Source organism: Phaseolus vulgaris, chromosome 3, assembly GCF_000499845.2.
Source record: "Phaseolus vulgaris cultivar G19833 chromosome 3, P. vulgaris v2.0, whole genome shotgun sequence".
Classification (NCBI taxonomy): Eukaryota; Viridiplantae; Streptophyta; class Magnoliopsida; order Fabales; family Fabaceae; genus Phaseolus; species Phaseolus vulgaris.
Window position 1 is genome coordinate 12615531 of NC_023757.2, and position 12431 is coordinate 12627961.

The 12431-nt window shown below is 26.7% G+C and overlaps 1 protein-coding gene across 1 annotated transcript; it reads left to right on the plus strand.

Annotated features, from left to right (window-relative positions):
* Positions 1 to 763: 763 nt before the first annotated feature.
* On the plus strand, positions 764 to 10849 carry LOC137839129 (starch synthase 3, chloroplastic/amyloplastic-like). The gene is made up of 16 exons (XM_068648255.1): positions 764 to 868; positions 1945 to 1981; positions 2107 to 3237; positions 3459 to 3676; positions 4179 to 4449; positions 4912 to 5087; positions 5538 to 5649; positions 6011 to 6116; positions 6676 to 6781; positions 7744 to 7914; positions 8573 to 8701; positions 8775 to 8957; positions 9428 to 9559; positions 9812 to 9923; positions 10217 to 10340; positions 10705 to 10849. The coding sequence occupies exons 1-16, from the start codon at positions 764 to 766 to the stop codon at positions 10847 to 10849; spliced, it is 3258 nt and encodes a 1085-aa protein (XP_068504356.1).
* Positions 10850 to 12431: the final 1582 nt, after the last annotated feature.

Sequence of the window (12431 nt, forward strand, 5' to 3'; positions counted from 1 at the left end):
TTGTGCAAAGACAAAACTGTCCCTATATAAAACTGTACATTTATTTTTTTGCATTTTGGATTATGAAATCCGGTAAATTTTTGGATTGACGCTTCTGGTAAAATTTTGGATTGACACGTCCTGTGGTCTCCCGGATTTGTGCTTCCAATAGTACATGAATGACAGTGTTAATCTAAAATAAAAAAATGCAGAACATCCATAATTGAAAAAACCATTCCAGATCTGTCAATCCGTAATTCAAAATATACATTCCGGATTCAGAAATCCATAACTGAAAAAAATCATTCTAGATCCACCAATCCATAATAGAAATTAGGCTTCCAGATTCAACAATCTAGAAATCAACAATTTATGCAAACTTTACTTCCAGAACACCCCTCATCCAAAAAGAAACATATTCACTTCCGGATTGGTGAATCCATAGCACACTCCCAGATGCGGAATTCAAATAACAGGTGGAGGTCATTTTCGAGATTTACAAAATTGTGGGGGTGCAGGAAGTAACTGTCAAAAATATTTTTCAGTGTTTTTTTAAGCAAGTCAATATTTGTGCAAGTCCTATGCAAAAAAGTTGGACGGTAACAGAACTGCATTAGATTATCCTACCTAGGAGGAGTTAGTGCAAGTCCCATGAAGATTCTCCCACGTGGCTTGTTTCAATTTGTCCTTTTAGTATGCACGTGTGACCAACTAACTTGTAGAGTGGGTACAAAATCTAAACCCACACTAATAATCACTGCTCTCAAATCTCTAGTTTTAGAAAATGGGCATGCCTTTGCTCTTGAACTGCAAAACGGTTTTCACCAATGGAAGAACATGCTTCGGCGCTGGTTTGTTCTCCCCTACCACTGCCCAAACAAACCAATCAGTTAAGGTATCTTTTGGATCACTTCCAAAACTATGTCCACACTAATTTTTGCTAACTCACAACATATTTTGTTTTTACTACATGCATCGAATATTCCTAACAAACACAATGAATCATCACAAATGTTAATAATATCCTACTTTTTCACTGTACGTTTAAATATATTTTTAACGTAATTCTAAATAAAAAATGTTCACTTAAATAACTTGTTATCTCTCTTAAATTTGTGAATTCTACATTGTAATTAAAAATTAACAACTTTTTTTATTTTTGTTTTGATCTTTACTGTTTATTGACTAATGTTAAGTGATATTATATTTGTGAAGTAATATACGGGCTGCTTAATAAGACTAATATATGTTTTTTTGTCTCTAATAAGTTTTTAGACATACTTTTTTGTCTTCAATAGAATATATTTACCACTTTGGTTACCATGAAGTTTTTTTTTTTTATATTATGTGTGTCTTATAATTATATATATTAATTGATGAGTTAATGAGCATGTCAACAGCATAGTAGGATAATAAAAAAATTAAAATTATTTTAGTTAAAGGAAATAAAATCAATCGGTATGATGGAAATAGTGTTTTTCCTCTTTAATTCAATAGCAAAGTGGGATAACAAAAATATATTTTTTAAATTATTTTAGTTAAAGGAAACAAAATTATTCAGTGTGATGGGAATACTGTTTTTCCTCTTTAATTAAGGTTTACATATTCAATTTTTCAATATTGGTCAATCTAAAGAAGATGAAAATTAAATAAATATAAGGTTATTTCTTGTATTCTTTATTTTCTTTGTGTTTCATTCTCAAGTAAGAAATGTTGAAAGAAAGAAAAGATACAAATCTTAAGTGAAGGGAAACAACAATGTTTGCATCATTTTGATTAATCTTGTCCTTAAAAAATCATTTTCTTAAAACACACGTGTCAATTATTATTGCAGTGTCTCATACCCTTATTTTCTTACACTTGATTACACTATAATTATGGGTTATTTTAATATATTTATGCTTTTATGCATCTTGGTAAATATAACAAAGTTATTTTTTTCTACAATTGCAGTGTGAATTCAAGACTGGTCGACACTCTATCGGCATCCATGCTTGTGCAGGTTTATTAGCTACTTTTGTTAAATTTATTTACAATTCCTATGTCAAATGATATAGATCTTGTTTACCCATACTCTTCTAGTTTTTAAAATTTTCTTAAATATAATTGAGCATTATTTTTTGGCAGATTTTTCAAGTAGGAGACAGAAAAAGATCTTTATTGCAATGCCCAAGAGTTATGGTTTTGATTCAAAGGGATTCGTGGTAATACCAGCTGTTGAAACAAGTAATTTAGTTGGAAAAGATGAAAATGTTTATATAGTTCATAAGCAAGATAATGTTGACACTTCCAACATGGGGAATGTTGAATATTTGAATGAAAATCATGGGAAAATTATCACAATTGTTGAAGAATCCGATGTTAATGGCAGTGATAATAAAGTAATTAATAGGGAAGTTGTGATTGGAAGAATAAATTATGATAATGATGACATATTAGATAAAGAAACTTCTCAATTGTTGAAGTTACAATTGGAAGAAAGTTTCAAGAGGCAAGAAATAGTGAGGATTGCAAAGGAAAATGTGTCACTCCATAACAAGTTGTTTGTATATCCTCCTGTGGTTAAGCCTGGTCAAGATATTGAAGTGTTTCTTAATAGGAATCTTTCAACTCTGTGTAATGAGCCAAATGTTTTGGTTAAAGGAGCTTTTAATGATTGGAGGTGGAAACTTTTCACTGTGAGATTGAATAAAACAGACCAACTCAATGGTGATTGGTGGTCTTGCAAACTACATGTTCCAAGAGAAGCCTACAAAGTGGACTTTGTGTTCTTCAATGGGGAAAATGTGTATGACAATAATGACAAAAGGGATTTCTCCATACCTGTTGATGGTGGAATTGATGCATCTGAGTTTGAGAATTTCTTGCTTGAGGAGAAACGTATAGAATTAGAAAGACTTGCTAAGGAGGAAGCAGAAAAAGAAGAAGAAGAAAAAAAGAAAAGGAAAATGGAATTAGAGAAAGTTGGAAGAGATGAAGATAGATCAATGGCTAGGGCTGAGGTAGAAAAGAAGAAAAAACTGTTGCAAGAGTTGACAAAAAATGCAGTAAAATGTATTGAGAATGTTTGGTATATGGAACCTAGTGAGTTTAAAGAAAAAAATTTGGTGAGATTATATTATAATAGAAAATCAGGTCCTCTTGCGAATGCTCAAGAAGTATGGCTTCATGGTGGGCACAATAATTGGAAGGACAAATTATCATTGGTTAAAAGGCTTGTCAAATGTTCAAAAGATGGTGATTGGTGGTGTGCTCATGGTATGTTCATTCATTTATTTGAAGTTAGTAATTTATGAGATATGAAACAAATTGTTTATAGAAAATGTGAATTTACATGTGGACATATAATTCTTAAACATATTTTTTTTCCATAAAAGAACTAAGATAAAAAGTGAATTATTATTATTATTATATATTTATTTATCGAGATTTAACTTGAAGTAAGCAATATTTTTAAAAATCAATTACATTTAATGCAGTTGTTATCCTAGAGCAAGCAGTCGTCTTAGATTGGGTTTTTGCTAATGGTCCACCTGGAAATGCAAGTGAGTATGATAACAACAATCATAAAGACTTTCATACTATTGTGACTAATAAGGGCATGCCAAACAAAGAGACTTGGATTTCTGAAGAGGAAAAGATATATATAAAATTGCAAGAGAAAAGAAGGTTAAGAGAAGAAGCTGCACTTGTCAAGGTTAGTTTTTTAAAGAGATGTACACACAATTTATACAACATAAATTTTTTATGTTTATAGTCTACCACATTATATTACACTTCAAAAAAAAATCTTTTTCTTGTACAAATTGTTAATCCAACTAATATTTCTATATTAAATGACTTAAGACTAACAATATAAATTCTAACATTGAAACTTCATATAGTCAAACATATTTAATAGATAAATAAAAAATTTCAATGTATGATTATATTCCTACTTCTTTACATATAAAAAGTTACGTAGAACATATTGTGATGTACTTATAATGTAATTTATCACATATTTGAAGTATGGTTTTTTTTTTCATCACGAATAACATATTTAAATATTTGCGTTGAAATTGTATTCTTAGATTGATTCATATAAAACTTTGCTTATCTAAATTATAGTCTAAAAAAACATTAATAATATGTTTTTGCTTTTCAGAAGAAAAAATTTGATAATATCTCATTTATTTTATACTTGCTCTTATTTCCAGGTTGAAGAAACAACTAGGTTAAAAGCTGAAATAAAGAAAAAAACTTTGCAAAGACATTTACTCTCTCAAAAGCATATTGTCTTCACTGAACCTCTTCATGTTCAAGCAGGGAGTACAATAACTGTGTTTTATAATCCTCGCAACACAAACCTAAATGGAAAACCAGATGTTTGGTTTAAACATTCATTTAATCGTTGGACTCATCGTAATGGTTTATTTCCACCTCAAAAAATGTTGTCTTCAAAGAATGATACTTATGTCAAAGTCTCTGGTGAGTCTCTCATATATATATATATATATATATAGTTTATATTTGAAAAGAAAATCTAGTAATCCAATTGTTAACAGTATCAAGGATTTAACCTCTTTATTGCTTAATTGTTTATTTTGTTATAACTTATCAAGAGAGTCTTCTAAATATGTTATTAATAATTATACCATTAGCAATAATTATGTGTTATTAATGGTATCATATTTTTCCCATTGTGTTTTATAAATTTGTAGATACAATGTTGATCACAAACAAAAAGTAAAGTCTTTATAAAAATTATTATTTATTGTTTGTATCATAAATCTTGTATGAGAATATTTTTTTTATTTTAGAATATTTTGAAGTTTGATGATGGTAATGTATTTATATAATCATTTTGTTGTAGACATTAAATTAGTCCATTTAATTATAGTATTGTGCATTTATTCCTTAAAAAGACTTTATGATTTTGTGTTTCTACAGTAAAAGTTCCATTGGATGCATACATGATAGACTTTGTATTCTCTGAGAAAAAAGATGGTGGAATCTTTGACAATAATAATACAATGGATTATCATATACCTGTTTTGGGCAGTACTGTAAAAGAAACACCCATGCATATTGTCCATATTGCAGTTGAGATGGCCCCAATTGCGAAGGTAATTACTATTTCATTTATATTATCTTAACTTCATCTACAAGTCCATACAAATTTTTATTTTGAGAATGACTTTTTTAAATTACAAATGATTTGTTCACCATTATTATTGCATCTATAATAAAAAAAAATACAATTTTCATGGGATTATATTATCTAGGGATATCTTAATATGAAGTGCACATCAAAGTTTTAGTCATTTTTTCTTTAACTATTGGAAAACTTGTTTATAATAAGTAGGGTGTGAAAATGTGTATAATAGAAAAATTAAAATTAACATTTAGGGAAAAAATAACAAAAAGTAATCATTTACATTTTTTATAATATTTGAATTCTAAAATATAATTTGAGATTTTAGAAGGCAACATCTTTAATGATCATTAGCAAATCATGTTGTGAGTGATTTTAACGTTTTTTTACAATTTTAAGTTTGATATTATTTTTTTGGTAGGTTGGAGGCCTTGGTGATGTTGTTACTAGCCTATCACGAGCAATTCAAGATTTAGATCATCGTGTTGATATTATTCTTCCAAAGTATGATTGTTTGAACCTTAACAATGTAAGTTTTTTTTGTTATTTCTTTGTCACTTATGTTATATCATCCTACATTGAATGATTAGAGTATGTTTAAATAATGAGTTTTTTTGTCATTTGTGTTGACAAAATATGATATTATAAGAGTTTATAACTCAACTTCAATTTGAAACTAGTTGGTAATCAAATGAGAAAAACACAAATATCATGAAATTGTTTTCTTTTTTAACATGTTTCTTAATATTGTTTGTTGAGAATAAATATTGATGTACTCTTAAATATATAAATAACTACCATTGTTGTGTTTTTTAGAATATTGGATTTAAAATTTGTATATTGTGTGATTGTGTGTTTGTAATATTTTTCAAATATGTCTCTTAATGCAGGTAGAAAATTTTCAATATCACAAAAACTATTTTTGGAATGGTACTGAAATAAAAGTATGGCATGGAAAGGTGGAAGGTCTCTCTGTATACTTCTTGGAACCTCAAAATGAGTAAGAATTTTGGCTCTTTAACTTTAAAGTTGTTAGGAAACACTTACTTATAACCAATGTTTACTCTTTTAGAAGAAATACTAGTAAATAGAAACTAATTTTGTTCGTTCTTTCTCTATTTATTTTAACCTTTATTCTTGTATTTATGAAAAATATTAAGAAAAAAACATAATAGGAGGTTAACAATTTTTTTGGATAGAAAATTGTTATTATAATTTAGGGTTTACTATTTTTGTAATTTTCAATCATTTATTTTCTTTAGAGAATGAATGTAACTATATTTTTATTTAGAATTAAATGATAGACATTAAATTCCTATTTAAATTTCCCAGTATCCACTACTTTGTTTTGTTTATTAATAATTGTTGATTGTATAATGTTTGAATTGAGCACTCAAATTATATCCACTTTGTGCTTGTTTGTAGTATTTATGGTTTAGAGTTTATGATACTTAATAATTATGTTTTTTTCACTTTTATTTACTTTAAGATGACTTGAAAACATTTTACTATTTATTAAATTGAATTATGTTTAGCAATAATTATATTTTTTTCTACAGATTTTTTCGTGTTGGTCGTGTCTATGGTTGTGCGAATGATGCCAAAAGATTTGGTTTCTTTTGTCATGCAGCTCTTGAATATCTATTTCAAAATGGATTTCATCCAGTAAGATCTATCATTCAAGTAGTAATTGTATTGTCATTTTTATAATCTTCGTTTTACACTTTCTCTGTTGATGTGAGAGTTATATATTATTTTTACAACCATGATGTGACTTGTCTATAAAAATGTAGTTTAAAGTGCAATATCTCTATTTATGTATTTGAATTTAACATGATAGAGTATTAATGTGACATTTTAAAAAAAAATATTACAATCTATAAATTTTGTAGACATTTATGATCCCTTCTAATGAATGAGTGGAAGACACAGAGAGAGTGAGAGAGAGAGAAATAGACTTAATTATTGTTACCCTAAAAGAGGGTTATCTCTCCATTGTTTGGAAAAAATTAGTACAAAAAGGTTACAAACTAGTTATCTTCCTAATTTTCGTGAGACTTTTTATTTAATGCTTAAGTTTACTGTTTAAATTATTTATATTTCTTTTTTAAAATATTCTTAGATAATTATTCTTAGATTTCATTTTTTATAATAAAATAGAAGGAGGAGAGAATGTCAGTGGAGAGTGGGGCTTTTAAAAAAAATATTTTTAATGAGATAATGTTATTTATTAAGTAATTATTATATTTTTATTTTTAAAATATTAGTAATAAATAAAAGTATATTTTTGTTTAATAAAGTGTCTATTTGCCCTTTTTAAGGTTGAGGTAATTATCCTAGTGGTTTCAAATTAAAAAGAAAAATAATGTATAATGTTGCAAATTAGGAAATAATTAAAATGCTAGAGGCTTTCTGGAATCGGAAGACAATAGGATCCATTGGGGAAAAAAAATCTTAAAATAAGAAAATGGATTACTTGTGATATATGGATTTGGAATAAATAGCAAACTTGCATAACTAAAGTTGTGAGTTAATTAGTGTGTGGTGTTTTAAAACATTTGTCTTTTTAAAATATTTTTCACTTCAGTTACTTTTTAAATTAATTATTTATAAATGGTTATGAACAGGATATTATCCATTGCCATGATTGGTCGAGTGCACCAGTTGCATGGTTATGCAAAGAACAATATACACATTGTAGTTTAAGCAAAGCAGGGATTGTGTTCACAATTCATAACCTTGAATTTGGAGCTCAGTTAATTGGAAAAGCAATGGCATACACAAACATGGCTACAACAGTAAGAGTGCTACTTAATTATACACTAAATTTATCTATTTTACCAACTTTGTTGTACAAGTTCATTCTTTTTATCATCAATATTCCATCATTTATATCAGCCAATATTTATTTATTTATAATATTCACTTAGTTCTTTCAGAGTTTTCTTTTTCTCTTTTTACTGCTAAGGTTGATGTATTTTGTTAGCATATAAAGTGTATTTGGTTCAATGTTGATTTACTTTCAAAATAATTAAACATTAAAGTAAAATATTGTAGGATTCAAATTAAGGCGAGTTTGTGCTGAAAAACAAACATACTTAGTGATTATGATCTTTCTTTTGTAGGATCATTGAGAGATCATATAATAATTTTTTTTTTATATATTGCTAGTTGATATACTTAAGAAAAAGTTGAGTTGGTCATGAAATAAAAAATTGTGAGAATTAAGCATATCACTTTTTTTTATATAGATTTTTATAATTTGTATTCTTAAAATGTATTATAAAATAATTCTCTCATTTAATCTTGCATTATAACATGATATAAATTTTAAATTTAATTATAGTCCCGATCATGAGTAGGAGAAAAAATTTATAAGTGATTTTACGTTTGTACATTGTTATGATATTGTTCTTTATCAATATAAATTTTTTAATAATGTGCTTTTATTGACAGGTCTCCCCAACTTATTCTAGAGAGGTTTATGAAAATTCTGCAATTGCTCCTCATCGTCACAAGTTTCGGGGTATTTTAAATGGAATTGACCTTGATATATGGGACCCATTTAACGACAAGTTCATTCCTGTGAGTAGGCATTTATACATTTTTTCTTTTCTTATGCACAAAATTATAATTGAAATATTCTAACGTTTTACAGATGTCATACACATCTAAAAATGTTGTTGAAGGTAAAAAAGCTGCCAAGGAAGCCTTGCAACAAAAACTTGGTTTAAGAAAAGTTGATCTTCCTTTATTGGGGGTTATTTCTCGATTGACTAATCAAAAAGGAATTGATCTCATAAGGCATGCTATATATCGCACCCTAGAACGTGGTGGACAGGTTTTATTACTATTTATTTATTGAATTGGATGTTGTCTTTACCATAAATGTATGTTGCTTACATAATAACAAATGTGGAAAATATTATAGAAGAAGCATGAACATAATTAATTTAAGTTCATGTAAAAGAGATAAGCAATTAAATATTACGTTTTCAACAATAACTTAGATACATGTTTTGATTGTTTAAGAAAATTATTGTAGCGGATGAATGTTGTCTTTATCTTAAACATAACCTCCATGTTTCCTCCTCGAGAGTAATATAGGCTTTAAGTATGTGCTTGTGATGCCCATTAGAAAAAAAAAGTTGTGTTTATAACATTGATTAAACCTAAGGAAAAATTTCAAAGCAAGGTAAAGCAAGATAGTTTAGTTTTGTTATCAAGTTTTCTTCTTCAATTTGGTACATGCTTATAATTGTTAGTTGTATTAAGAAATACATGTGTGAAGAATGAAATATTTTGATGCAGGTTGTGTTACTTGGCTCAGCTCCAGACCCTCGTATCCAAAATGAATTTGAAAATTTGGCTAATGAGTTGCATTCTCTTCATCATGATCGTGTTAGACTTTGTCTTATATACGACGAGCCTCTATCACACTTGGTAATTTATTGGAAAACAAAAATCTTTGGTAATGCAAGAAATACTTTTATCACACTTTTTAGTGCACTTTTTTAAAAAGGTTTTACTATATGTTGAAAGGTATGTCCCAAAATCTATTTAGTGTCATCCATATGGATTATTTTTCCATTAATAAAGTGTATAAGTTGTTAGTATTCTTGTTGTTAACATTTGATATCTTGTATGCATAAGCATAACAAATAATTATTTTACTCGTTTGAAATGTTGTTATAGATATATGCTGGAGCTGATTTCATTGGAGTTCCTTCAATCTTTGAGCCATGTGGACTAACTCAACTCGTAGCAATGAGATATGGTTCAATACCTATTGTTCGAAAGACAGGAGGTTTGTACATACCTCATTTTTGTAACTGAGTACTAAATGATTCGTTGATATGTCACCAATTTAGTATATATTTAGAATGTGTTGTATCTTTTTCATGTTTAGTTCTTTTTTTGTTGTTATGGGTTTTATAAATGATTACACATTTTATAGAGGTATTTTTTTTTTTTATCTTGATAATGTATATTTTCTAATTCTCACTTTCCTTAGAACAATCATGTTTGGATGGATAACTAAAAAAATATTTGATAAACAACACCTACCCCTTTTGACATATATTTTCCATAATTGTGTAGGACTATATGATACTGTATTTGACGTTGATGATGATAAAGATCGAGCACATGCAGAATATCTTAAACCGAATGGATTTAGTTTTGATGGAGCTAATGCTCCTGGTGTTGATTATGCCCTCAATAGGTGAGTTATATGTTGTGTGCAATGATTTAACATTTGTATCTAAACATAAGAAAATCAAAATTTCCAATAATAGAAACTCCAAAATTACTAAATAGTTGGTAAAGTTTGAGAGTAAACTCATTTTTTTTATCAAGATATATATCTTGAATTGAGTCACTTGTGACTTAAGCTTAATGTTGAGATTTTTTTTACAATTATGTCAAGCCTTATTGTAGTAACCTTAAATATTTTGATGTATAAGAATCATATATATTAATAGTTTGTTTCACCTTAATAGCTTTGCATGCACACTTAGTAATCAATGATTTTTAAGTCCTAAAATTTGTTTTTGCAATAGTAATTTAAAAGTTGATTTTTTTTTCAGGGCAATATCAAGATGGTACGATGATCGTGATTGGTTTAACACTTTATGCAAGACAGTGATGGAACAAGATTGGTCTTGGAATCGTCCAGCTCTTCATTATTTAGAACTTTACCATGTTGCACGTAATGCATCACGTTGCTCTTAAAAAAATATGAGATTTAATAAAATAAAAATTATGTTTTCTTATATCTTTTATACACATTTTTTTTGTGTGATTATTTAATTTAAAAACTCTTGATTTTTTTTTTTTGCAAATACAGTTTATTAGAAAAAAATAATGATGATGTAGAAAACTATTAAAAAATGATTTTCAAATGGTCCATGATTATTTTTATCAAGTAATAATAATAATAATAATAAGTTATTTTATGATAATTTTGTATTTGTTAAGAATTTTTTATCTTATAAATTGAAAAGCTCATGGACAATAACATCAATAACATTGTAAAGTAGATAGGCAAAATAAGAAGAAGATTTTCCTTATTCTTAAAATGTACACACTTTTTTTTTATCAATGCTCTTTAAAAATATATTTAGTTTCAAATGTTTTGTTGAATTTAGAAATAATTAATTTGATTAAACATTTTTGTAAAAGAATAGAAAAAGAATAAAAGACACTTAAATAATATTATGCATAGAGGTAGGCCTAACTAAAATAATTAATCCAATAAAAATACTTACAATATTAACAAATTTTAAAATTAGAGTTATAATTAGAATATATGAGTTTTCGTTCTTACTCATTCTCTTCTCAATATCCGACATATATGAAATTTATATTTTATCTTCATTTTGTCGAATAACAAATATATATTATTGATATTTGTCCTTATATTTATATTTGTACTCTTCTAAATATTTATTAAATAATTCATATTTATAATGTATACTCTTTATTATTTATTAAAAAAATTAAAAAATAAAATTAAAATAAAGAGAGCAGGATAGTATTAAAATTTCAAAGTCAAAATGACACATATTTTATTCTCTTGGATGACAAATAGTAATAGCAAAATTATAATTACATATATTTTAAAATAAGTATCAAATATATTTAAAATGTTATAATAATTTAAAATAAAAATAATATTAAAAAAGAATATATATACATACTCATTTCATTTTCAAACTCAATTAATTTTAAAAATTGTGTATTATTTATGATGAATTTGGATATTTCTCATTATAAAAAAATTCACACAATACCAACATATAAGTTTGTAACATTTGAATTTAAAGAAATTAAGAGATTTTATATTATATTAAAAGTTATTTGTTATAAAGTTAATTTACTTTTATTTTCTTCATTTCCGATATCCTAAGTTTAATACATGAAGAAAGAAGTCACTGGAGAATTTCCAAATAATATGCTAAATTTTAATCGGAAAGAAATCATGACAAATTTGAGGGAGTGAATCCTAAACTTATATTTTGTTTGGATTTAAAGATAGATTTGAGGGAGTGAATAAGGTGAAAGTGAATAGAAAGTGATGTTGTTTGGATTGAGAGAATTATGATAAGAAATGAAGAAAAAGTTTAGGAAAGTTAGTGGATGATGTGATATGTGTGATTCATAAAATATTATTTTTTGATAAATAAAAGTGTAAGATTACAAATGTATCCTTATAGTTAAAATTAAATTAAATTAAAATATGATTAAATTGTTTTATGTATAAACAAAATAAAATTTATGTAAAAATATTTTACAATTTTTTTACATATATATT

What these genes read in the sequence shown, in the direction of transcription:
- LOC137839129 (XM_068648255.1), top strand. Translation starts at nt 764, where the DNA reads ATGGGCATGCCTTTGCTCTTGAACTGCAAAACGGTTTTCACCAATGGA. An exon ending in TTTGAACCTTAACAATGTAA is followed by an intron (nt 5,650 to 6,010) that starts GTTTTTTTTGTT and finishes TAATGCAGGTAG; the next exon opens with AAAATTTTCAATATCACAAA. An exon ending in CCCTAGAACGTGGTGGACAG is followed by an intron (nt 8,958 to 9,427) that starts GTTTTATTACTA and finishes ATTTTGATGCAG; the next exon opens with GTTGTGTTACTTGGCTCAGC.